Source organism: Aethalodelphis obliquidens, unplaced genomic scaffold (genome assembly GCF_003676395.1).
Source record: "Aethalodelphis obliquidens isolate GAN/ISIS:26980383/991018 unplaced genomic scaffold, ASM367639v1 scaffold62, whole genome shotgun sequence".
In the NCBI taxonomy this organism is placed as follows: Eukaryota; Metazoa; Chordata; class Mammalia; order Artiodactyla; family Delphinidae; genus Aethalodelphis; species Aethalodelphis obliquidens.
In genome coordinates this window covers 9,279,878-9,306,107 of record NW_020838006.1, presented here as the reverse complement: position 1 = coordinate 9,306,107, position 26,230 = coordinate 9,279,878, and the positions used below count along the sequence as shown (strand labels likewise).

At 38.5% G+C, this 26,230-nt stretch overlaps 1 protein-coding gene and 1 pseudogene across 3 annotated transcripts in view; both read right to left on the bottom strand.

Moving 5' to 3' along the window:
- OXSR1 (oxidative stress responsive kinase 1) overlaps nt 1-26,230 on the bottom strand; it is a 99,425-nt gene that overhangs the window by 52,461 nt on the left and 20,734 nt on the right. For 2 of the 3 annotated variants that reach the window (XM_027088134.1, XM_027088135.1), the window contains exons 3-4: nt 23,310-23,418; nt 6,235-6,376 (exon numbers count right to left, since the gene is read on the bottom strand). In XM_027088134.1, the coding sequence (XP_026943935.1) occupies nt 6,235-6,376; nt 23,310-23,418 (251 nt within the window). Of the gene's footprint in view, nt 1-6,234; nt 6,377-14,965; nt 15,103-23,309; nt 23,419-26,230 lie in introns of all 3 variants that reach the window. The other variant, XM_027088136.1, reaches the window with a different exon arrangement.
- On the bottom strand, nt 11,533-14,958 carry LOC113610209 (transformer-2 protein homolog alpha pseudogene; annotated as a pseudogene).

Sequence of the window (26,230 nt, the reverse complement as noted above, 5' to 3'; positions counted from 1 at the left end):
TGTCTGATCTTTGATCAGTTACTTTTCTGGGCTTTTGCTTGTCTGTTTGCTGATGGATTAGGGTTAAGTAGGTGATTTTTTTTTAACTGAGGTATAAAATTGTAAGATATAAATAAATAAGATATATTGTAAGATAAATAAATTTGTAAGATATAAATAAAGCTGTAAGATATTTAAAGTGTACAATGTGATGGTTTGGTACACATATACGCTGGGAAAGGATTAACTCCATAGAGTTAATTAACACATTTATCACCTCACATATTTACTTTTTTTTTGAGAACATTTAAATCCTACTCTCTTAGCAAACTGCAATAATATGATACAGTGTTATCCACTATGGTCAACATGATATACATGAAATCCTCAGACCTTATTCATCTTATAACTGAAAGTTTGTACTTTTACCAACCTCTCCCTGTTTCCCTCACGCACTCAGCCCCTGGCAACCACTTTTCTACTATTTCAAGGAATTTAACTCTGTGTGTGTGTGTGTGTGTGTGTGTGTGTGTGTTTTAAGATCCCACATATTAAGTGATACCATGCAGTATTTGTCTTTCTCTGTCTGGCTTAATTCACTTAGCATAACATGCCCTCCAAGTTCATTCATGTTGTCACAAATGACAGGACTTCCTCCTTTTCATGGATGAATAAAGTCCATTGTATATGTGTGTGTGTGTGTGTGTGTATCACAATTTCTTTATCCATTCATCCATGACACACACTAAGGTTGTTTCCATATCTTGGCTGTTGTGAATAATGCTGAATACGGGAGTACAGATATCTTTGAGATAATGACTTCATTTCTTTTGGACATATACCCAGCAATGCGATTTCTGGATCTTATTGTAATTCTTTTTTTTTGGCTGCGCCACACAGCTTGTGGGATCCTAGCTGCCAGACCAGAGATCAAACCTGTGCCCGCTGCATTGGAAGTGCGGAGTCTTAACCACTGGACCGCCAGGGAAGTCTCCCTGTAATTCTATTTTTAATTTCTTGAGGAACCTCCATACTGTTTCCACAGTGGCTGTACCAGTTTACACTCCCAACATCAGTACACAAGGGTTCCCTTTCTCCATATCCTTGCCAGCATCTGGTATCTTGTCTTTTTGTTTTGTTTTGTTTTGTTTTTTGGCTGCACCACACGGCTTGTGCGATTTTAGTTCCCTGCCCAATGACTGAACCCTGGCCCTTGGCAGTGAAAGCACGGAGTCCTAACCACTTGACCACCAGGGAATTGCCTGATATCTTGTTTTTTTGATAACAGACATCCTAACAGGTGTGAGATGATATTTCATTGTCGTTTTGATTTGCATTTCCCCAATGGTTAGTGATGCTGATCACCTTTTTCACGTGTATCTGTTGGCTACTTATATGTGTTCCTTGGAAAAATGTCTATTCAGGTCCTTTTCCCATTTTTTTAATTGGGTTGTTTTTATTTTTTTGCCTCTGAGTTGTATGAGTTCCTCCTATTTTGGGGATGTTATCCCCTTATCAGACATGTGGTTTGCGAATATTTACTCCTATTTAGCAGGTTGCCTTTTTACTTTTTTGATGATTTCCTTTGCTGTGCAGAAGCTTTTTAGTTTGATGTGGTCTAATTTTTAAAGTTTTTGCTTTTGTTGCCTTTGCGATTGGTGTCAAATCCAAAAAATCATTGCCAAGACCAATTTCAAGGATATGTTTTCTTCTAGGAGTTTTTTTTTTTTTTTTTTTCGGTACGCAGGCCTCTCACTGTTGTGGCCTCTCCCGTCGCGGAGCACAGGCTCCGGACGCACAGGCTCAGCGGCCATGGCTCACGGGCCCAGCCACTCCGCGGCATGTGGGATCTTCCCGGACCGAGGCACGAACCCGTGTCCCCTGCATCAGCAGGCGGACTCTCAACCACTGAGCCACCAGGGAAGCCCTCTTCTAGGAGTTTTTATACTTTCAGGTCCTAAGTTCATGTCTTTAATCCATTTTGAGTTGATTCCTCTGTATGGTATAAGATAGAGGTCAGTATCATTTTTTTGTATGATGTTTGTTGTGGACTTATCATAAATGGCCTTTATTATGTTATTCCCTCTATACCCAGTTTGTCAAAAGTTTTCATTATGAAAGGATGTTGAATTTTCTCAAAAAGCTTCTTCTGCATTTATTGAGATGACCATGATTTTATGGTTCATTTTGTTAAAGTTGTGTATCATAGTGATTGATTTGCAGATGTTGGACCACGCTTGCATCCCTGGAATAAATCCCACTTAATCATGCTGTATGATCCTCTTAACATACTGTTGAATTTTGTTTGCTAACATTTTGTTGAAGATCTCTGCATATATGTTTATCAAGGATATTGGCCTGTAATTTTCTTTTCTTGTAGTGTCCTTGTCTGGCTTTGGTATCAGGGTAATGCTGGCCTTGTCAAATGAGTTTGTAATGTTTCCTCCTCTTCTAGTTTTTGGAAGAGTTTGAGAAGGATTATTATAATTTCCTCTTTAAATATTTAGTAAAATTCACCAGTGAAGCCATCAGTCCTGGATTTTTGTTGGGAGGTTTTTGATTATTGAATTGATCTCCTTAGTAGTAATTGGTCCATTTAGATTTTCTATTTCTTCATGATTCAGTCTTGGTAGATTGTATGTTTCTAGGAATTTATCCATTTCTTCTAGGTTGTATAATTTGTTGGCATATAATTGTTCATAGTAGTCTCTTATGATCCCTTATACTTCTGTGGTATCAGCTGTAATGTCTCCTCTTTCATTTCTGAATTTAATTTATTTGAGTCCTCTCTCTTTTTCTCTTGGTGAGTCTAGCTAACAATTTGTCTATTTATCTTTTTAAGAAACCAGTTCTTAAAAACTGGTTTCATTGACCTTTACAACTGTATTTTTAGTCTGTATTTCATATATTTCCACTGTAATGTTTTTATTTAACTTCCTTCTGCTAACTCTGGGCTCAGTCTGTTCTTATTTTTGTAGTTCGTTAAAAGTAGGTGATTTTAAATGTTATATCTTGTTGTGTTCTTCCATTCTTTTTCAGCTTTCTTTGGTTTTAATTGAGCATTTTATATGATTCTATTTTTCCTTCCTCTCTTAGCGTATTCTTTTTTTTTTTTTTTCCTTTTTTAGTGGTTGCCCTAGAGTTTGCTCTACACATTTACAACTAATCCAAGTCCACTTTCACATAGCACTATACCACTTCCCTGAGTTTTCTTTCAATCTCATATATCCTGGACTGGGTATTATAGTCTTGCAACCCGGAACTGTCAATAGGCATAGACCAAAAAAAAAAAAAAGAAGAAGTTCTAAGCCTGCTCTCTGTGGCCAAAGGATCAGGAAAGGGGCAGCACAGCTCAGACCTAGCAGGGACTCCATCCCCGACTACATAGCTGGAATGGAAGGCTGACCGACTAGGCCAGAACCAGAGGTGCCAATGAAGACCAGACAGGAAACTCCATTGCCCAATCCACATCTAGTGCAGCAGGTAGGCCCATGCTGCCTACACCAGCACCACCGATAGGCCCAGCCAGTATCTCCCATTCTTCCACCCAGCAGCAGAAAGTGACCCAGGTCTGGCACCTCTTGGTCCTCTACACCAGGGGTCCCCATTCCCCAGGGTCGCAGACCGTTACTGGGCCGTGGCCTGTTCTAAACCATTCCCCCAACCCCACCCTAGTGTGTGGAAAAATTGTCTTCCATGAAACCAGTCCCTGGTGCTAAAAAGTTTGGGGACTGCTGCACAGTGGCAAAGGATGACCCAGACCCAGTGTCTCCCAACTCCCCACTCAGTGGCAAAAGGTGGCCCAGAAAAGTGCCTTTCATGTCCACAGGCAATACCACAGAATGAGTGGGAGCCCAATTGTGGCCAGGTGGCCTGGCCCACAAGGTGAGCCCAAGAAGTGCTCACAGACCCACAGGCACAGCCACTATCTCCCACCTTCCACCTAGCAGCACCAGGCCTGGGGAAGGGCACTCTACTCCAATGGGTGGCATCAGCAGGGATCGAGAAGAGAGCCCCAGCAGTGCCACAGGAACAAAACAAACCAGAACAACACTGCAAGGGCTCTAAAAAATCAGGGCAATTGCCTGCTAAAATATATTATATCACTATATTATTATTTTAATAGGATCAAGAGTCTCCTAACGTAACATCTAAAACATCCATGATAAAATTAAAAAAAAAAATCATTCAACATACCAAGAACCAGGAAAAACTTCAAAAAGAAAAGACAACTAAATGATGTCAACATGGGCTTCCCTGGTGGTGCAGTGGTTGCGAGTCCACCTGCCGATGCAGGGGACACGGGTTCGTGCCCCGATCCAGGAAGATTCCACATGCCGCGGAGCGGCTGCGCCCGTGAGCCATGGCCGCTGAGCCTGCACGTCCGGAGACTGTTGCTCCGCAACGGGAGAGGCCACAAAAAAAAAAGAAGCGCGCCACAACCAAAAAAAAAAAAAAAAAAAAAAAATGATGTCAAGACAAAGATGAATCAGGTTTTGGAATTATTTGACAAGAATTTTAAAGCAGCCATCATGAAAATGCTTCTAACATACAATTTGGAAATCTCAAAACAAATGAAAAACAGAAAATATCAGCAAAAAAAAAAAAAGCTATAAAAAAGAACCAAATAAAAATTATATAACTGAAAACCTACACTAACTGAAATAAAAAGCTCAAGGAATGGGTTCCAGAGTAGAATGGAGAGGACAGAGGATAGAATCAGCAAACCTGAAAACAAATCAAGAAAATTTACTCAATCTGAACAGAGTAAAAATAGGCTGAAAACTGAACCTCAGGGATTATGGTACAATATGGTACAATAACAAAAGATCTAACATTTCCATCATTAGAGTCCCAGAAGAAGATGAGGGAAAATAGCTTGCAAAGGTATTCAAAGAAATAATGGCTGAAAACATCCCAAAACTGGTGAAGACAAAAACTTATAGATTTGAGAAGGTTAGGAACCCCAAACAGGATAGACGTAAAGAAATCCACACTAAGACATATCATAATTAAACTTGTCAAAACCAAACTTTGGGACTTATCTGGTGGTCCAGTGGCTGAGACCCTGAGCTCCCAATGCAGAGGGCCCGGGTTCGATCCCTGGTCTGGGAACTAGATCCCGCATGCATGCTGCAACTAGGAGTTTGCACGCCACAACTAAGAAGTCCACATACCGCAACTAAGGGTCTGCATGCCATAACTAAAAACATTCTGCATGCGGCAACTAAGACCCAGTGCAGCCAAAATAAATAAATAAATCAATCGTTTTTCTAAAAAAAAAAAAGAAACAATCTTTTTTTTTTTTTTTGGCTACGCCATGTGACATATGAGATCTTAGTTCCCCAACCAGGGATTGAACCTGTGTCCCCTACATTGAGAGTGCAGAGTCTTAACCACTGGACCTCCAGGGAAGTCCCACGAAGAAACATCCTTGAAAGTAGCCAGAGAAAAGCAACATATTGCCTAAGAACACCAATTCACATGACAGATTTCTCATCTGAAACCATGAAGGCCCCAATTAAGTACCACAGCATCTTTCAGGTGCTGAAAGAAAAGAACTGTCAACTACAAATTGTTATACCCAGGGAAAACTATCCTTCAGAAATGATGGGGAAATAAATATATCTTCAAATGAAGGAAAACCAAATCCAGGGACTAAACAAATTTGTACTAACACAGAATCTACCACCATTTCTACAGGTAACAATTGTTATCTGTATGCAGGGACTGAATAGATATAATTAGCCAGAAATACTTGAACCATAAAATGTTACACAGGTTTTCAAATGTCATTTTATTTAAAAAAAATAATAATAATTTTTAATTTTAAAAAGTGATTTTATAAAAGCTTTTAATAATTTGAGAAAATAGTCAAGATATAACATAAAGGAAACAAAAAAGAAACAGACAAAATTATACATACAGTTTTGTTTTAAATATCTGTTAGCATATAAAAGAAACTGGAAAAGAATATTCCAAAATGTTATCAGTGATTGCAATGATTGACTCCCATAGGAAATTAGAAATTTCTCCTGTTTCTGGAGTTTCCAATTTGACTAAAGTACTTGTTACTTTTAAATGCTTACTAGCTATGTAACCACTACGTACTGGAACTAGTAATACAAAGAACCCTGCTAACACTCAGAGATTATGATTAACTGTGCAAAAGAATGGGGAATAGCCTCCACGAAATGATATAGCACAACTATCACTGCACTTATCCAAAAGAAAAGACTGTTGTCTTCTACATACCTGTGAATCTGTCCATTTTTATGCAAGTATTCCAACCCCTCCAGCACTTCTCTGAGTATTGTAGCAATGGTAGCTTCATCTAGGACTCCACTTTTATGTTCCCCCTTTGCCACAATGTGCTTAATAATATCCAGAACAGAACCTGAAAAGAGAAAACACAGTTTTCCATGATTTTTTTAACTCATTCAATATAATTCAGAACCATTTTTAAATCAAAACACATGTAAACCTTTTCATAAACTTAGCTGTGCAGGAAAGAAAGGAAAAAATAGTAAATATAAGGATATACAGAAGTTTAAAGTAATAATTTATTCTCGATTCCACTCTAAAACAGAAAGCAGCCTGCTAATATCCAAATAGGAGTGTTACACCAGCATCTTTTTTAGACTTCTAATGAGAATCTGAAAAAGGTAATAGAGGATTTTTTTCCCTTTTCTGTATATATATTTTTTCATTTTATTTTTTTTAACATCTTTATTGGAGTATAATTGCTTTACAATGGTGTGTTAGTTTCTGCTTTAAAACAAAGTGAATCAGTTATACATATACATATGTTCCCATATCTCTTCCCTCTTGCATCTCCCTCCCTCCCACCCTCCCTATCCCACCCCTCTAGGTGGTCACAAAGCACCGAGCTGATCTCCCTGTGCTATGCGGCTGCTTCCCACTAGCTATCTATTTTACGTTTGGTAGTGGATGTATGTCCATGCCACTATCTCACTTTGTCACAGCTTACCCTTCCCCCTCCCCATATCCTCAAGTCCATTCTCTAGTAGGTCTGTGTCTTTATTCCCATCTTACCCCTAGGTTCTTCATGACATTTTTTTTCCCTTAGAGTCCATATATATGTGTTAGCATATGGTATTTGTCTTTCTCTTTCTGACTTACTTCACTCTGTATGACAGACTCTAGGTCCATCCACCTCACTACAAATAACTCAATTTCGTTTCTTTTTATGGCTGAGTAATATTCCATTGTATATATGTGCCACATCTTCTTTATCCATTCATCCGATGATGGACACTTAGGTTGCTTCCATCTCCTGGCTGGTAATAGATGATTTTTAATCACCTCTAAAGAATCCCTAGGTAAACCATACCCATCAATAACACTTTAGTATAAGATATAACAAACCAATCTAGGCCTCTAACATCAGATTAGAGTATGCAACATTGTATAAATAAAGATATAAAACACAGTTGAAACGCAGGTCAAATTACAGAAGAAAACTTGGAAAGTAAATATCGCATGTGTATGCAAACTAATTTAAGGGTTAAAATTATGTTTCAGGTTAATAAGTAGTAGAAATAAAACAGGTAAGGCAAAGAAAAATATGAAAAGAATAAAAATGGCAGTTCTTTTAAAATAACAGCCCAGATGTATTATCAATCCCATTCTTCCCAGGATGGGAAATAATGCTCCTCCTAAAAATCAGAGAGAGGGAGGGAAATGACACCCATATAGTAATTAAAGTCACAGAATGCTGTCTACCATAACTGATGATTATTAAAAAAAAGTTTGCTAGAGATCGGTAAGATTTCTGGCAGTACAATGGCCCATAAAGATCACAGAACCAAAGTAAAACAATCTCCAATATTAAAAACTGTGCCAAGAAATCTGAAACATAACATAAACTGCACTGAAAAGACTGGATGCCCATTTCTTGGCAAATGCTTCTGTTGAAAACATGTCCTGGTGGATGCTTTTTATTGCACACACTTAAAAAGAAAAAAATATACTTCCAAATAGATGGAAAGAAGTGGTCTAGATGGAATCCTCAAAAACATTAGAGAATTGAACACATGTTTACTTTAGCTCCCATTTGAAATCCACTAACTTGATAAGCTTGAGAACAAGGGCATAAACCCAGAATAAAAAAGAAAGAAAGAAAGAAGATAACAGAAGAGATATAGCACTAATTTTCTAGAAGAGAGAAAGCAGAAAAAAGTAACTGATTATGCAGAGTGGAAAAATCTGTAACTTCAGTGCCTGCACAGGAGGTATATCAATTAGGAAAAAGTAGATTCCCTACCCTAGAGCTCCAGAAAGGCTCAGAATACAAACACCAAAGACCACATAAGGGAAAGTAAGGGGGGACTGAAGGAAAGGGCTGAACACAGGAAAACTGGTTCAAGTTCATATAAGGCAGAATAAGATTCCCAGATCCCTCCTCCCTATCCTGGAAGCCAGGCCACGACCACACCCCACCTCCAGCAGGAGACAGGCAGTTTACTCTCTGTAGACAAAGAACCAGGGAGGCTTCAGATTCTAGGTAACTTTTTCTAACACTTTCCCCTCTTTATTGCTGGGATTCACAAGACTGATTCACAAAGAGGGGGCCTAAGGAAGAAGTTTTGTTCTGTTTAGTTTAACCAATCACACATCAACTCCCAAAAAGCAAAGTGACTATACCAACAGGCATGTATTTCATTCTTCTGAGAAATCCAGGCCATACAAGAACTGCTCAGTAAGAAGACATATGTATAAATCCCAGCTGAGTTAAATGTTTGTAATATAAAGAATATCTAAAATAAGGAACGCAAAGGGAGAAACCCCTACTAGGAATTAAAAACACAATTTATTCATTCAACAATTTAGTCATATATGCGATCTAGAACTAGGTGCCACAGAATATGTCAAGAAACATGTGACTGCTGACTTTCAGGGAACTTCTAATCTGGAAGATCAAAGAAATGGAGTAACAAAGACCCTAGGGCACACCAAAGTTATTAGATCTGTATTTTTAAAGAGTTTGAAGCAGGAACTCCTTTTCAAAGTCTTAGAAAATTTTAATTGATTTCACATCATCCAATGATCAACAGGGAAATTAAAGCAGTGCACACCCCCGGACAATGTCCAGAACAGATATACCAAACAAGGCTGGATAAGAAGCCCCCTCTTCCCTGGGATAACTTGTCTTTTCAGTTTTAGTCTCCCTCCCAACAATATGATTTTTATAGGTGGAGGGATGATCATGCCACTAAGACCTTCCTCCTTAACTGACAAATACTGGTCCCGGAAGGTCCCCACTTCTTTTCCATATGATTTCCTCAGCATCTTGCAGCGTCTAACATGATGATGGCGCCTATAATCCTCCCTCCTCAAACATCAAAAGTACATAGAATTCTTTATATCAACTCAGAGAAAGATGAAAGTAAAATATTCTAAGCAAAAGAAAACTGCAGATTTATCACTGGGTGATTCAAATTAATATCTAATGAAAAGAAGGAATAATGAGGGAAGGCTATATCAGCATATACGATATTATGTCCTTAGGCACAATCTAGAAGAAATAGTCTACAGGGATAATCTGTTCTTGAACTTTAATGCATGGAATTACTTGGCAAACTAGTTAAAAATGCAGATTCCCAGACCTTATAGACTGTCATTCAAGAGATCTGAGGTAGGGCCCAAGAAGTTGCATTTTAACAACCTAGGCTACTTGATGAACACTGTCCACTGAAACCCAAGAATTTCTTAGAGTAAAAGCAAGTAAATTAAATAATGGAAAACAAGAGGGGTTTGGTACAAATTTCATAACAAAGCAAAAAATTACAATGTAGGTAGATTATCTATTCCCCCAAACCATTTCATGTCTCCCTTCATAGTCTATAGCACAGAACATTTAAAAAGCAATGCAGGGCTTCCACGGTGGCGCAGTGGTTGAGAGTCTGCCTGCCGATGCAGGGGATACGGGTTCGTGCCCGGGTCCGGGAAGCTCCCACATGCCCCGCGGCTGGGCCCGTGAGCCATGGCCGCTGAGCCTGCGCGACCGGAGCCTGTGCTCAGCAACGGGAGGGGCTGCAGCAGTGAGAGGCCCACGTACCGCAAAAAAAAAAAGCAATGCAAAACTTTAACTGTCCAAGAAAATCATTACTAAATATTAAAAAAAAATTGAAAAAGTGGTGAAGCAGCTGCTGGTTAATGACCCTTGTTAAATCTGATAATTGTAGCTCAATCAAATTACTCAGTCAACATGTTCATTTGCACAGTTTATTTTTATGAAAAAACACTCTTGAGTCCAAAATTAACTCACTCATTTTAGTTAGGTATTTTTACCAAGAAGTTTTAACCAATCTTTAGCCACTGGGTGTTGCTTGTGTCTTCCTAAGCCATGTAAGTTTTCAAAGGGACCACAATTTGCTTAGTCTGAGTATTCCATTTCAGATTAACAGGAACACCCTCCATTATTGCTTGACCATCCAAAGCTGGTCACTTTTTTTTTTTTTTTTTTTTTGCGGTACGCGGGCCTCTCACTGTTGTGGCCTCTCCTGTTGCGGAGCACAGGCTCCGGACGCGCAGGCTCAGCGGCCATGGCTCACGGGCCCAGCCACTCCGCGGCATGTGGGATCTTCCAGGACCGGGGCACGAACCTGTGTCCCCTGCCTCAGCAGGCGGACTCTCAACCACTGCGCCACCAGGGAAGCCCTGGTCACTCTTAATAACAGGTATTTTTTACCTGGGTCCTGCTCAGGGTCAAGGAAGTCCCATGCCTTTTATCTATTAGAAGATGACAAAGCATCCTTAAACCACAAAATAATTCCCTAACAGTGAATTAAATTAGATTTCTGCATTTCTATAGTTCGTCCCTTTCAGTCCTACAGGTACTTCATTTTTTGTTTTTAAGACTTAACTTTTTCTTTTCATAAATTTATTTTATTTATTTATTTTTGGCTGCGTCGGGTCTTCGTTGCTGCGCATGGGCTTTCTCTAGTTGTGGCGAGCAGAGTCTACTCTTCGTTGCAGTGCGCGGGCTTCTCATTGCAGCAGCTTCTCTTGTTGCAGAGCACGGGCTATAGGAGCGCAGACTTCAGTAGTTGTGGTGCACAGGCTTAGTTGCTCCAAGGCATGTGGGATCTTTCCCAACCAGGGCTCGAACCACTGTCCCCTGCGTTGGCAGGCAGATTTTTAACCACTGCGCCACCAGGGAAGCCCCCCTTCCTTTTTTTAAATATTTGTTAGGAACGACGTTTTTCATATAAATTTATTCATTTATTTATTTTTGGCTACGTTGGGTCTTCATTGCTGCACGTGGGCTTTCTCTAGTTGTGGCGAGTGGGGGCTACTCTTCATTGTGGTGCGCGGGCTTCCCATTGCGGTGGCTTCTCTTGTTGCAGAACATGGGCTGTAGGCACACCGGCTTCAGTAGTTGTGGCACGCAGGCTCAGTACTTGGGGCTCGCGGGTTCTAGAGCATAGGCTCCATAGCTGTGGCACACGGGCTTAGTTGCTCCGCAGGATGTGGGATCTTCCCGGACCAGGGCTTGAACCTGTGTCCCCTGCATTGGCAGGTGGGTTCTTAACCACTGCGGCACCAGGGAAGTCCCTTCATCTTTTCCTTTTAGAAGCTTTCTTATTTTTTTTTCCCCAAAGAAATTAACTTTTATTTGAAAGGAGACTACCTTTCCCCTCACTATTTCTAAGGACTCTATACAATAGCCTGCTTAAACCATTTTCCCAATACCAAAATTTCTAACAGCAAAGCATACAACTGCTCTAAATAATAAGGCTTGTCCTGCACTGATTAAACTTCAATAATTTCAACACAAAAATCACACTTAACATTTTGAAGTTTTAACAAATGTATTTTAAATACAACATGTTTTGTAGGAGTCCACAAGGTTTTTATCTCTAAAAAACGACATAATTTTTAGGGTTCAAAAATTCCATTCTTCAAAAGAAATGACCAAGTGTTTTCTTCTATAGCTTCAAACTTTCTACACTCAACTATTTGATTGCTCCATGCCACCCCAGACAAACCTGACATGACTGAACTACTTTATATGTTACTAACTTCCCCAAAAGAAAGTTTAAAAAGGAGTCTGTAGTAAATGCAGCTAATACAATATCTAACACAAAAGAAGCTTTAAAAAGACCATTTCTTTCCTCATTTGATTAGGCAGGAGTTAATTTTCTGTAAAAGCAAAAAACAAACAAAAAATCATTTACAAAAGCATAACACTGGGGTTTCCTTTTTTACTCAAGATGTTCAACTACCCAAAATGACAACAATTACATCTTTAAGAATATAATAAAAGGGGTAGAAAACAGCAGTACAATCGACAAAGTGTAGAAGCTAAATAAACCAAAGATGTTTTTAAGGGTTCTTTTTAAGGAGTAGGAAGGATCAGAAGCTTGGGGAAATCCAGAATTAAACAAAAAAAGAGAAAAAGATGTCCTCAACTGCAACTACTCTGTTTGTCAATAGGCACGAGATCTTGATCGTGATCTGTATTGACTATAGTACGGAGAAGGTGATCTTCTTCTGTACTCGTAATCACAGTCTTCATATCTGCCGTACCCACGATCATATCCTCTATCACGGTTAGGATCTCGACGTCTGCCACCTCCTCCACCTCCACCACTGTGAGTTGGTCTGCCCATGTATATGTCTGGTGTAGGTGTGTGAGCTCTCTTGGTGATAGAATAATCTACACGAATTCTTCTACTGTCCAGCTCCATTCCATTTGCCCTTTCCATAGCCTCCTTTGAGTCATCTATTCTCTCGAAATAAACAAAAGCAAACCCTCATGATCGTCTAGTTCGCTGGTCATAAACCACATTGACACCACTCAATGGTCCATATCGAGAAGATCTCTCTCTGTTGTGTACAAACTGAGGCCAAACACTCCTAGACAAGTGTTGGGATCTGGATTTGCCCTGCTGCCTGTATGTCTTCTCCGGTTAAACACTGGAGAATGACTTTGGCTCCTTCGACGCTGGTATTCTGGTGTATAGGGCCTACTTCGAGGTCGTCTCCTATGAGAGTGAGAATGGGATCTGGATCAAGTGTAACGTCTATGAGAATGCCTCCTTGACCTCGACCTGGATTTTGATCTTGATTGAGAATGGGATTCAAAGTGTTTGGAAACTCTTGATGGACTACGAGATCCTGACCTGCTCTCCAATTTTACATGAGCAGGAGTTCCCGCTGGAGATTTTGACTGAGAGTGAGACTCTCTGCCCTCGAAGTTGTTCTCCTCTACATCACTCATGTCGGCCAGGCACTCCCCAGAACTAAATAAGAGACAAGTCTCAGCTTGAGGGCCGATGGCCTAATCAACCAGCTGGCTGGACCGTGGGGAGGAGGAAAGAGTCGGCAACAACAGCCGCTCCACTCCACTCCCACTCGGTCGCAGGCTCCAGCAAAATCTTCAGAAGCTTTCTTAATTACTTTGATTTCTAAAAATCTTATATTGCAATTTGGTGCTAATAAATGGTAGAAACAGCTATTTAGATAGAAAGTGATTCTAATTTCTAAAGATTAACTTTCTATACTAATAAATTCCAACACTCAAAATCAGAGTTCTAATTATTTAATTAACAAAAGATAAGAATATTATAGTCATAAGGGAGCATTACAAAATAATTATAATATCGACACACTTAAACTTATTTTGACCATGTTGTCCATTTGGTCGATGGGCTTAAGACTGCCAGTTGCAATTCATTTTACATTTAATGAGCTTATTAAATTCTATATCAGTACAATGTTGCTACATCAAAAATATGCTTTTGATTTAAATATTTTGGCTGAGGAAGCGAATATAGAAGAATGTAGCCTAAACATACTTCTATTAACTCTGGCTATTTACATTTTTAAATTATTCAAATGGAGCCCCTGCTTCTCAATGGTCCCCTCCTCTCACTCTCTCTGCTCCAGCTATGATCCCCCATCAGTTCCCAGGACACACCACACTGCTCTATCCTGCCTCCAGTCACTCTCAGTACAGTGTTCCCTCTATCTCTGGATTCCTTCTCCCATTCTTCCCGATACCACCTCCACCTCCCATTTCACCTGGCTAATTATTACCTATTCTTCAGGTCTCCTGAAGAACGTCACCTCCTAAAGGCAGTCTCTGTCTATCTTGCCACAGCCATTCTCCCTCAATAAAGTTAGGTTCTCCTGGTACTTATTCCCATGATACCTGATACTTCTTCATGGTACTCTACACCCTTCTAATTACTTAATTATAACTTTTCCTTATTAGCTATAAGCCCCATAATAGCAAGGAACTGATGGTTTGATTCACCAGTGTATTGGTAACCAATAAGCATTTGATGAAAGGCTTTTTAATTGAGCTATCTTGACAGTTTCCTCCTATTTAAAAAAAATTTTTTTAAGTTGTGCTTAGTTCTATCTTTTGTTTTCTAAATATTACTTAATGTATCTCTTCAGTTTGAATATGTATTTACTTTATAACTACAAAAGATTACATTTTCTTAAAAAAGATGTAAAATTTTTAATATTTTAAAAGTAAACATTTAGATATAAGATTAAGTTGACTCATAAAATTATAAGTAATTATAAAAAGAATTAATGCCTGGAATATATTTGAAAATTATCAACCAGGAAATCTGCTGAGTGCTATGCTAGAAAAATTGGGCACCATCCCAGGAAACTTAAGACCAGGAGGAACAGAGAAGTACACTGAAAAGACATCCCACTCCGCTACATATCCTGCCCTTTCTGTGATCAGGACATATACTCACTGAGAGAGGAACAGGGATTCTTTAAAAAAAAAAATTTTTTTTAAGGCATTCTGCTTAGGAGTAGCAGAAAGGGTGGGCTGGCATACAGCTATGGATAACAGAATTAAGCAGACAGCTTATTCCTGTTCATCAGAGGACCTTTTAGCAAAACATTAAAAACTTTGTATTATACATTTTTGTAAATTACATATAAAGAAAATTATGCTGTAGGTGATCAAAAACGAAAGATACAATATTACCTAATATTCCCATATCTGTCCATACTGAAAGAACCATGCTTGACCACCATCTTGAAAGGTGGTTGGTGTTAGCAAGGCTTCCAATCATCATATGAACAGGGCCTTTAACAAAGTAATCCAGTTTCTCCAGTGTGTCACTAATGGGATTGAAACAAAAAGGTGATTCTGGCTACACTGAAAAGCATCAAATAACAAGGGATTATTATTATTAATGATTAAAATTTCTTGTGCACCTATTACATGTCAGCATAGTGAGGGATGCTTTGCATAGTCATCTCATTTACTCCTCCCCAATACCCTGAAATGCAGAAAGGCATCCCCATTTAACAGACAAGAAAATAGGTTCAAAGAGTTGAAAAAGTTTGCCCAGTGACACAACTGCTAAGTAGAAAACCTGGAATTTAATTCTAAAGCCTACGACTTTCCTTTAAAGCCTCTCTGGGTAAGTAAGGTGCTCAATGAGTAATGGTGTTGACATGGCAAATAAACATGGATTCTCTTTTGTGTAACCCTACAATCCAAAATGGAAGATCATGCTTCCACATAAAATATATATGCAAACAAGTCGCACAGTGATGGGAAAGTCAGGCAGCTCCATCACTCACTTGTCCTCTCCATCTTGCCACATCATTCAAATCCATGCCATAAGAAAATGTCTAATTTACTACATGGCATGGGTATTTCAGTAACCATAACAAAATCTTCAATCTATACATACCAAGGGTCCACTGTTTGCAATCAGCAATACTTACACTTTATTCTAAGGACTAAAGCAGAAATAATTGTAAATATAACAGTGCAGGATAAAGTATGTAATTAATTATGTTAATATGGGGGAAACAAGATTTTCTGTGTAAGAGTAGAGATTCAAATATAATTTTAAAGTTTTAAACGTCTGTAATATTAAACTTGAACTGTCAAATTATGACTTATTTTTAATATGCTACAATATATTTCCAAGCTCTTTCAACTAGAAACAATGACAAAGTAGCAGCAATGAGCATCCCAAGAATCCAAGTTATACTTTCTAAATACCACTCCCCATAAAAAGGATCAGGGCTCCTTAGAATATTCACTGATTCTAAGAAAAGCAATATAAATGTGAACCTTTATCCTGAACTAAAAATCAAGGAAGTTATCAAAGATTGATGGATTCATGTCAAAAGGACACAACAGAAAGCTTGAAGGGACTCCCACTGACAAAATTTTGGATAACCTGAGCATCAAAAGAATAGACTATAGCTGAGAAAGACACAGAATATATAAAAATCCTTGAGTCTATATAGTGATACTCCAAAAAATGAAAGCATTACTCAATGGGAAAAAGGAAAAAAAAAAATCACTGGCAGTGATTATTAAACTAACTTTTTACTCTGAAAATTGGTCCTTAAAAAAACACATTTATCTTGCCTTTTCAGTAGGAACTACAGTATAGGTTAACCAAAAAGCCCCAGTTAATAAGGGAAAGTTCCTTTACAGAGAAGAATGCCAGTTTATAAATGTAAAAAAAAAAAAGGCGCAATAGGAAAAATTACCATTCTGCAACCCCTGACAAAACTAATTGAGACAAGCAAGGATTGTTAATGGATGCTAAAAATCATTAGACAAAAGACTGGGGAACTGGATACTCACAGTGCCAAAGTATCATCCCACAGATTACTTGCTTGCTGCAAAGGGAAATAAAGCTTGCTTTTCCATGGAGAGGCCTGGCTGTCATAATCTTAAGCAATCAAAATTAATATCACCATTAAAGATACAACCAGATAGCAAATACTACTTCCTGATGTGATGCAATATGAAGTACACAGCATCACCTACAAAATATTCTGTCCAAACAACACTTAGGGTCTTGTTTTAATTTGTAGGAAACAGAGGAATATAAATCAGGTTAAACATCACCAGGAAGAACTAACCAGTTAAATCCAGAATGTGGAGTAGCTGCGCGCTGCTAGTGCTGCTTAAGGCTCCAGCTCACAGGGCCAGGCACAACATCTCTGCACATGGCCCCACTGAGCCAAGGTGTCATGTGCAGAGCTTCTGCACACAGCCCGCCAAGCTCAAGTATCAGGTGCAGCCTGATACATTTCATGCTAGAAACTCTTGTCTGAATTGCCAGGAAGAAGGCCACTGCACGTAGTACTCTATGAGCAAGTGAAACTAGACTAAGCACAAAGGAAAAAACATGAAATGTAGATCCTCTAGCAACAGGAGTAATGGAAGATTTCCCTAAATCTGCCCTCAAGCTTTTCCTTGATTGATTTGTGAGTATGGAACACTTCAAAACCAAATAGTGTGAAGAGAGAAACCTTCAAGATAGCGGAGGAGTAAGACGTGGAGATAACCTTCCTCCCCACAAATACATCAAAATTACATCTATGTGTGGAACAACTCCTACAGAACACTGAACGCTGGCAGAGGACCTCAGACTTCCAAAAGCCGTGTGGCTGACAGGGTCTTGGTGGTCCGGCTGGCTGTCAGGCCTGAGCCTCTGAGGTGGGAGAGCCGAGTTCAGGACATTGGTTGACCAGAGACCTCCCAGCCCCACATAATATCAATCGGCAAGAGCTCTCCCAGAGATCTCCATCTCAATGCTAAGACCCAGCTCCACTCAACGACCAGCAAGCTCCAGTGCTGGACACCCCATGCCAACCAACTAGCAAGACAGGAACACAACCCCACCCATTAGCAGAGAGGCTGCCTAAAATCATAATAAGGTCACAGACACCCCAAAACACACCACCAAACGTGGACCTGCCCACCAGAAAGACAAGATCCAGCCTCATCCACCAGAACACAGGCACCAGTCCCCTCCACCAGGAAGCCTACACAACCCACTGAACCAACCATCCCCGCTGGGGGCAGACACCAAAAACAACAGGAACTACAAACCTGTAGGCTGCAAAAAGGAGACCCCAAACACAGTAAGTTAAGCAAAATGAGAAGACAGAGAAATACACAGCAGATGAAGGAGCAAGGTAAAAACCCACCAGACTAAACAAATGAAGAGGAAATAGGCAGTCTACCTGAAAAAGAATTCAGAGTAATGATAGTAAAGATGATCTAAAATTTTGGAAATAGAATGGAGAAAATACAAGAAACATTTAATAAGGACCTAGAAGAACTAAAGAGCAAATAAACAATGATGGACAACACAATAAATGAAATTTAAAAATTCTCTAGAAGGAATCAACAGCAGAATAACTGAGGCAGAAGAACAGATAAGTGACCTGGAAGATAAAATAGTGGAAATAACTACCACAGAGCAGAATAAAGAAAAAAGGATGAAGAGAATTGAGGAAAGTTACAGAGACCTCTGGGACAACATTAAACGCACCAACATTCAAATTATAGGGGTCCTAGAAGAAGAAGGGAAAAAGAAAGGGACTGAGAAAATATTTGAAGAGATTATAGCTGAAAACTTCCCAATACGGGAAAGGAAATAGTTGATCAAGTCCAGGAAGTGCAGAAAACCCATACAGGATAAATCCAAGGAGAAACACACCAAGACACATATTAAATCAAAATATCAAAAATTAAATACAAAGAAAAAATATTGAAGCAGCAAGGAAAAAGCAACAAATAACATACAAGGGAATCCTCATAAGGTTAACAGCTGATCTTTCAGCAGAAACTCTGCAAGCCAGAAGGGAGTGGCAGGATATATTTAAAGTGATGAAAGGGAAAAACCTACAACCACGATTACTCTATCCAGCAAGGATCTCATTCAGATTCAAAGGAGAAATTAAAACCTTTACAGACAAGCAAAAGCTAACAGAATTCAGCACCACCAAACCTGCTTTACAACAAATGCTAAAGGAACTTCTCTAGGCAGGAAACACAAGAGAAGGAAAAGACCTACTGTAACAAACCCAAAACAATTAAGAAAATGGTAATAGGAACATACATATCGATAATTACCTTAAATGTAAATGGATTAAATGCTCCAACCAAAACACACAGACTGGCTGAATGGATACAGAAACAAGACCCGTATATATGCTGTCTACGAGAGACCCACTTCAGACCTAGGGACATATACAGACTGAAAGTGTGTTGATGGAAAAACATATTCCATGCAAATGGAAATCAAAAGAAAGCTAGAGTAGCAATTCTCATATCAGACAAAATAGACTTTAAAATAAAGACTATTACAAGAGACAAAGAAGGACACTACATAACGATCAAGGGATCAATCCAAGAAGATATAACAACTGTAAATATTTATGCACCCAACATACGAGCACCTCAATACTTAAGGCAAATGATAACAGCCATAAAAGGGGAAATCCACAGTAACACAATAATAATAGGGGACTTCAACACCACACTTTCACCAATGGACAGATCAACCAAAATGAAAATAAATAAGGAAACACAAGCTTTAAATGACACATTAAACAAGATGGATTTAATTGATATTTATAGGACATTCCATCCAAAAACAGATTACACTTTCTTCTCAAGTGCGCACAAAACATTCTCCAGGATAGATCATATCTTGGGTCACAAATCAAGCCTTTGTAAATTTAAGAAAACTGAAATCATATCAAGTATCTTCTCCGACCACAATGCTATGAGACTAGATATCAATTACAGGAAAAAAACTGTAAAAAATACAAACACATAAGGCTAAAAAATATGCTACTAAATAACCAAGAGATCAATGAAGAAATCAAAGAGGAAATCAAAACATACCTAAAAAAAAATGACAATGAAAACATGACAACCCAAAACCTATGGGATGTAGCAAAAGCAGTTCTAAGAGGGAAGTTTATAGCAATACAATCCTACCTCAAGAAACAAGAAAAATCTCAAATGAACAACCTAACCTTACATCTAAAGCAACTAGAGAAAGAAGAACAAAAAACCCCCAAAGTTAGCAGAAGGAAAGAAATCATGAATATCAGATCAGAAATAAATGAAAAAGAAATGAAAGAAACGATAGCAAAGATCAATAAAACTAAAAGCTGGTTCTTTAAGAAGATTAAAAAAATTGATAAACCATTAGCCAGACTCATCAAGAAAAAAAGGGAGAAGACTCAAATCAACAGAATTAGAAATGAAAAAGGAGAAGTAACAACTGACACTGCAGCAATACAAAGGATCATGAGAGATTACTATCAGCAAATACATGCCAATAAAATGGACAATCTGGAAGAAATGGACAAATTCTTAGTTAGAAAAGCACAACCTTCCGAGACTGAACCAGGAAGAAATAGAAAATATAAACAGACCAATCATAAGCACTGAAATTGAAACTGTGATTAAAAATCTTCCAACAAACAAAAGCCCAGGACCAGATGGCTTCACAGGTGAATTCTATCAAACATTTAGAGAAGAGCTAACACTTATCCTTCTCAAACTCTTCCAAAATATAGCAGAGGGAGGAACACTCCCAAACTCATTCTACCATCACCCTGACACCAAAACCAGATAAAGATGTCACAAAAAAAGAAAACTATAGGCCAATATCACTGATGAACATAGTTGCAAAAATCCTCAACGAAATACTAGCAAACAGAATCCAACAGCACAGTAAAAGGATCATACACCATGATCAAGTGGGGTTTATCCCAGGAATGCAAGGATTCTTCAATATATGCAAATCAATGTGATACACCATATTAACAAACTGAAGGATAAAAACCATATGATAATCTCAATAGATGCAGAAAAAAGCTTTTGACAAAACTCAACACACATTTATGATAAAAACCCTCCAGAAAGTAGGCATAGATGGAATTTACCTCAACATAATAAAGGCCATATATGACAAACCCACAGTGAACATTATTGTCAATGGTGAAAAACTGAAACCATTTCCACTAAGATCAGGAACAAGACAAGGTTGCCCACTCTCACCACTATTATTCAACATAGTTTTGGAAGTTTTAGCCACAGCACTCAAAGAAGAAAAAGAAATAAAAGGAACCCAAATTGGAAAAGAATAAGTAAAACTGTCACTGTTTGCAGATGACATGATACTGTACATAGAGAATCCTAAAGCTGCTACCAGAAAACTACTAGAGCTAATCAATGAATTTAGTAAAGTAGCAGGATACAAAATTAATGCACAGAAATATCTTGCATTCCTATACACTAATGATGAAAAATCTGCAAGGGAAATTAAGGAAACACTCCCATTTATCACTGCAACAAAAAGAATAAAATACCTAGGAATAAACCTACCTAAGGAGACAAAAGACCTGTATGCAGAAAACTGTAAGACACTGATGAAAGAAGTTAAAGATGATACAAACAGATGGAGAGATACACCATGTTCTTGGATTGGAAGAATCAACATTGTGAAAATGACTATACTACCCAAAGCAATCTACAGGTTCAACACAATCCCTATGAAACTACCACTGGCATTTTTCACAGAACTAGAACAAAAAAATTTCACAATTTGTATGGAAACAAAAAAGACCCCAAATAGCTAAAGCAATCTTGAGAAAGAAAAACAGAGCTGGAGGAATCAGGCTTCCAGTCTTCAGACTATACTACAAAGCTACAGTAATCAAGGCAGTATGGTACTGGCACAAAAACAGCAATATGGATCAATGGGACAGGATAGAAAGCCCAGAGATAAACCCACGCACATATGGTCACCTTATCTTTGATAAAGGAGGCAAGAATATACAATGGAGAAAAGAGAGCCTCTTCAATAAGTGGTGCTGGGAAAACTGGACGGCTTCATGTAAAAGAATGAAATTATAATGCTCCTTAACACCATACACAAAAATAAACTCAAAATGGATTAAAGACCTAAATGTAAGGTCAGACACTATAAAACTCTTAGAGGAAAACATAGGCAGAACACTCTATGACATAAATCACAGCAAGATCCTTTTTGACCCATCTCCTAGAGAAATGGAAATAAAACAAAAATAAACAAATGGGACCTAATGAAACTCAAAAGATTTTGCACAGCAAAGGAAACCATAAACAAGACAAAAAGACAACTCTCAGAATGGGAGAAAATATTTGCAAACGAAGTAACTTACAAAGGATTAATCTCCAAAATATACAAGCAGCTCATGCAGCTCAATATCAAGAAAACAAACAACTCAATCCAAAATTGGGCAGAAGACCTAAATAGACATTTCTCCAAATAAGATATACAGATTGCCAATAAACACATGAAAGCATGCTCAACATCACTAATCATTAGAGAAATGCAAATCAAAACTACAATGAGGTATCATCTCACACCGGTCAGAATGGCCATCATCAAAAAATCTGCAAACAACAAATGCTGGAGAGGGTGTGGAGAAAAGGGAACCCTCCTACACTGTTGGTGGCAATATAAATTGATACAGCCACTATGGAGAACAGTATGGAGGTTCCTTAAAAAACTAAAAACAGAACTACCATATGACCCAGCAATACCACTACTGGGCATATACCCTGAGAAAACCATAACTCAAAAAGAGTCATATACCACAATGTTCATTGCAGTTCTATTTACACTAGCCAGGACATGGAAGCAACCTAAGTGTCCATTGACAGATGAATGGATAAAGAAGATGTGGCACATATATACAATGGCATATTACCCAGCCATAAAAAGAGACGAAATTGAGTTATTCGTAGTGAGGTGGATGGACCTAGAGTCTGTCACACAGAGTGAAGTCAGTCAGAAAGAGAAAAACAAATATCGTATGCTAACACATATATATGGAATCTAAGAAAAAACAACTCGTTCTGAAGAACCTAAGGCCAGGACAGGAATAAAGACAAGGACACAGAGAGTGGACTTAAGGACACGAGGAGGGGGAAAGGTAAGCTGGGACGAAGTGAGAGAGTGACATTGACATAAATACACTAACAAATGTAAAATAGATAGCTAGTGAGAAGCAGCCACATAGCACAAGGAGATCAGCTCGGTGCTTTGTGACCACCTAGAGGGGTGGGATAAGGAGTGTGGGAGGGAGACGCAAGTGGGAGGGGATATGGGAATATATGTATACATATAGCTGCTTCACTTTGTTATACAGCAGCAACTAATACAACAATATAAAGCAATTATATTCCAATAAAGATGTTAAAAAATAAATTCAGAATGTGGGACAAGATAGACCCTTCAGACCAGACCCTTCAGTAAGTCTGCCTCATGGAAGAGAGGAAGTAGGAGGGAACCATCCTAGATTAAGAGTAATTGAAGAGGCATGACAAACAAATGCAACATGTGAAACTTGTCTCACCTTATGCACTATTATCATTAGATACTTTATTCTCAGTATCTCCTCAAATGTAAATGTCCATGAAAACCAAAACAAGAAAAACATTTGTATAAATTTTCCAAACCATGGAAGTTGACATTTCATTGTACTCTACTCACCTCCACTTAGTAGCTTCATGACTAGCCACAGCTCATCTTTTACCACAAAAGACGTGTAGTAAGACACAATATTAGGATGATGGCACTGACTCATGGCTTGAATTTCTTTCTACAAAGAAGAGAAAAAATGGTAATTCATTATATGCAAGGCTAAAACAACACTAGAAGTTACTGAATCCAGATCTGGGAATTCCAAAGACTATGTCACAACCTTTCTGGGATTTTCATGCCTGACCTCTGCAAGAATGGTTAAACCAAAAAAACCGCTTGGTTTCCCTCAGTCCATTCTGACTCTTACTCCTTTCACTTGTTAAACTAGCGATCTCTGAAACCAAAAACATGCACTATTTATCACACCCTGCCACAGCACCACAGAGGCCTCCACTGGGACACATATTTTTACTTCCAGGTGCCCTTAAAGAACCATCTTGGGAAATCAGGTTTTACAGTCACAGAGGATAATTATCAATACTAATAAACAAAGGGTGGTTTGTTTGTTTGTCTTTCTTCTCCAAAACATTGTTTCACCTCATTTTTGTGAAATGATTAACGGTTCCCACTTTAAAGAGGCCATGAACTAAATCCAAAGTAGACACCTGAGCCCAAAGTCTCAGCTTATACTATCTCATTCGAATTTAATGAATTTAAATTAGATTTGGTGTGATAAAATGCCTTATAAAAGCCCTGTGTGATCAGGGCCCTGCTTACCTCTCCATCATTCCTACTGCCTTCACTGACCCCTACCCCCAACATACCCCAGTCCTATGATCCAGCCAAAGTAACCTCAAGTGAGCCATGCTTCTTCTAACCATGGACATTTAAATTTAACCCTGTTGTTCCCTCTGCCTCAAATACACTTCCTTCATTTTCACCTAGCTGAAAACACCAATTCTTCCTTCTGATCTCAGCCAAAATACCAGTTCCTCCCAACTTCCCAGGTTGAGTTAGTTAGGTGTCCCTTCTCTTGGCTTCCAAGCTCTGTGCATATCTCCTTACATCACAGCACATATGTACTGGATAGTACATTGGATGCTTATTTGTCTGTCCTTCCCTGCTAGACTGACAACTCCAAGAAGGCAAGTACTTAAAAGTGGACTCATACACATGGTGGGAATTATCATACGATGCTGTAATTGCCTATTTATTTTTCTGCATCCCTCACAAAACTGTAGCTCAATGAGAGGTCAGATTCTGTATACTGGCCCTTATTGTGCCTGGCACACAGTATACCCTCAATAAATATTTACTGAATAAAATCCTATAGCACTTTATATAGCTTTTTACTTACTGATGTATTAATACTTGCCCTATGCCCTTGGTATTTGTTCAGTAAGATCAATTGTGTAAAAGTTGCCCATAATCCCTGATTCATAAGAAGTGTTCAATAAACACTAGTTTTTCCATTCTCATTTTCTCTACTTGAATGTAAATTCTTTTACGGCAAGGACTTTGTTGTGTGCATTTTTGCTACCTACTAAGTTACTAGCACAGTCTTCCATACTAAAAGGTAAGTAAATATGAAGGATAAGGAAGAAGAACTAAAGTAAACACCTGCCTATTGACATAGTTATACAGGATTTGAAGAGATAAGATATGTACATATAAGAGGGAATATAAAGAGAACAGTATATATGTGCCAAATGAGCAGTAAAGATAGTAAATGTTACAAGAATCCAGAGGAAAGAACAGTTAAGGCAGGTAAGAAGTCTTCACAGAGAAGGTGGGAACTACGTTTAGTTCTGCAGGATGTGGGATGTTATAGCAGTACAAGGTGCAAAGCACATAAAATTACAAAAAGAGGATGAAATAAGCAAGACAGATTTTAGGACACAGGAGTAAACCTGTCTAAGGTTAAGCAGTTCATGCTTTCAACAGAAATTTACCAAATGCCTACTCTGTGCCAGGCACAGTCCTAGGTGCTTGACCACAATGGTGAACCCTCATGAAACTTACAGTCTGGTGAAGAAGTCAGACAAATACTAATTAATAACACAGATGAAGAAAGTCTGATAGGAGAAGTACTAAATACTACATGATTTCATCGGAGAGGTGAATTACCAAAAATTAGGAGTGACAATCAGGGAAAGCTTCCTATAAGAAGTTTTACTACACTGACACTGAAATAGGAAAGATAAATATGTTTTTAGGAGTTTTGATTGTTTTAATTACCTGGGACCGTATCATAAAGGAGCTTGTAACTGTGTTCAATAATTTAGGCTTCATCCTAACAGCAATGGAAAGGCATCAAAGGTTTAACTATATTTATTTTTTCATAAAAATCACTCTGGGTGTAATGTAGAAAATAAAAGAGAGAAGGCAAGACTAAAGGGAAAGACTCTGTTCAAGGTTGTTGCCATGAGCTGGGTGAGATGATAATGGCCTGAAAAACGATAAACAGCTAATTTCTCAGTTTAGATTACTGTACTATGGTTATGTTACTCTTAGGAGATGTTGGGTGAACAGCATATGGGAACTTTCTATGCTGCTTTAGCAGCTCTTCTGTAAGGTTGAGACTATCACAAAATAAAAAGTTAAAAAAAAATAAGTGGTAATATGAATGAAAAGAAAGGGAAGAGTCAAGATATGATACTAAAGAGGTATAAACAATAGGGCTTGGTGACTAACTGGACAGGAGAGGTGAAAGAGACAGAAATCACATTGGGGAGTGACAATGCAAAGAGCTGGGGCCAAATGGTCCAAGGTCTTAAATGTTAAGCAAAAGGTTTTGAGCTTAATCCTGGAAAAAAGAGTACTACAAAGGGTTTTCTAAAAGGAGACTATGGCGGGGGGCAAATTGGGAATTTGAGATCAACAGATACACACCACTATATATAAAACAGATAAACAATAAAGACCTACTGTATAGCACAAGGACCTATATTCAATATTCTGTAATAACCCATAATGGAAAAGAATCTGAA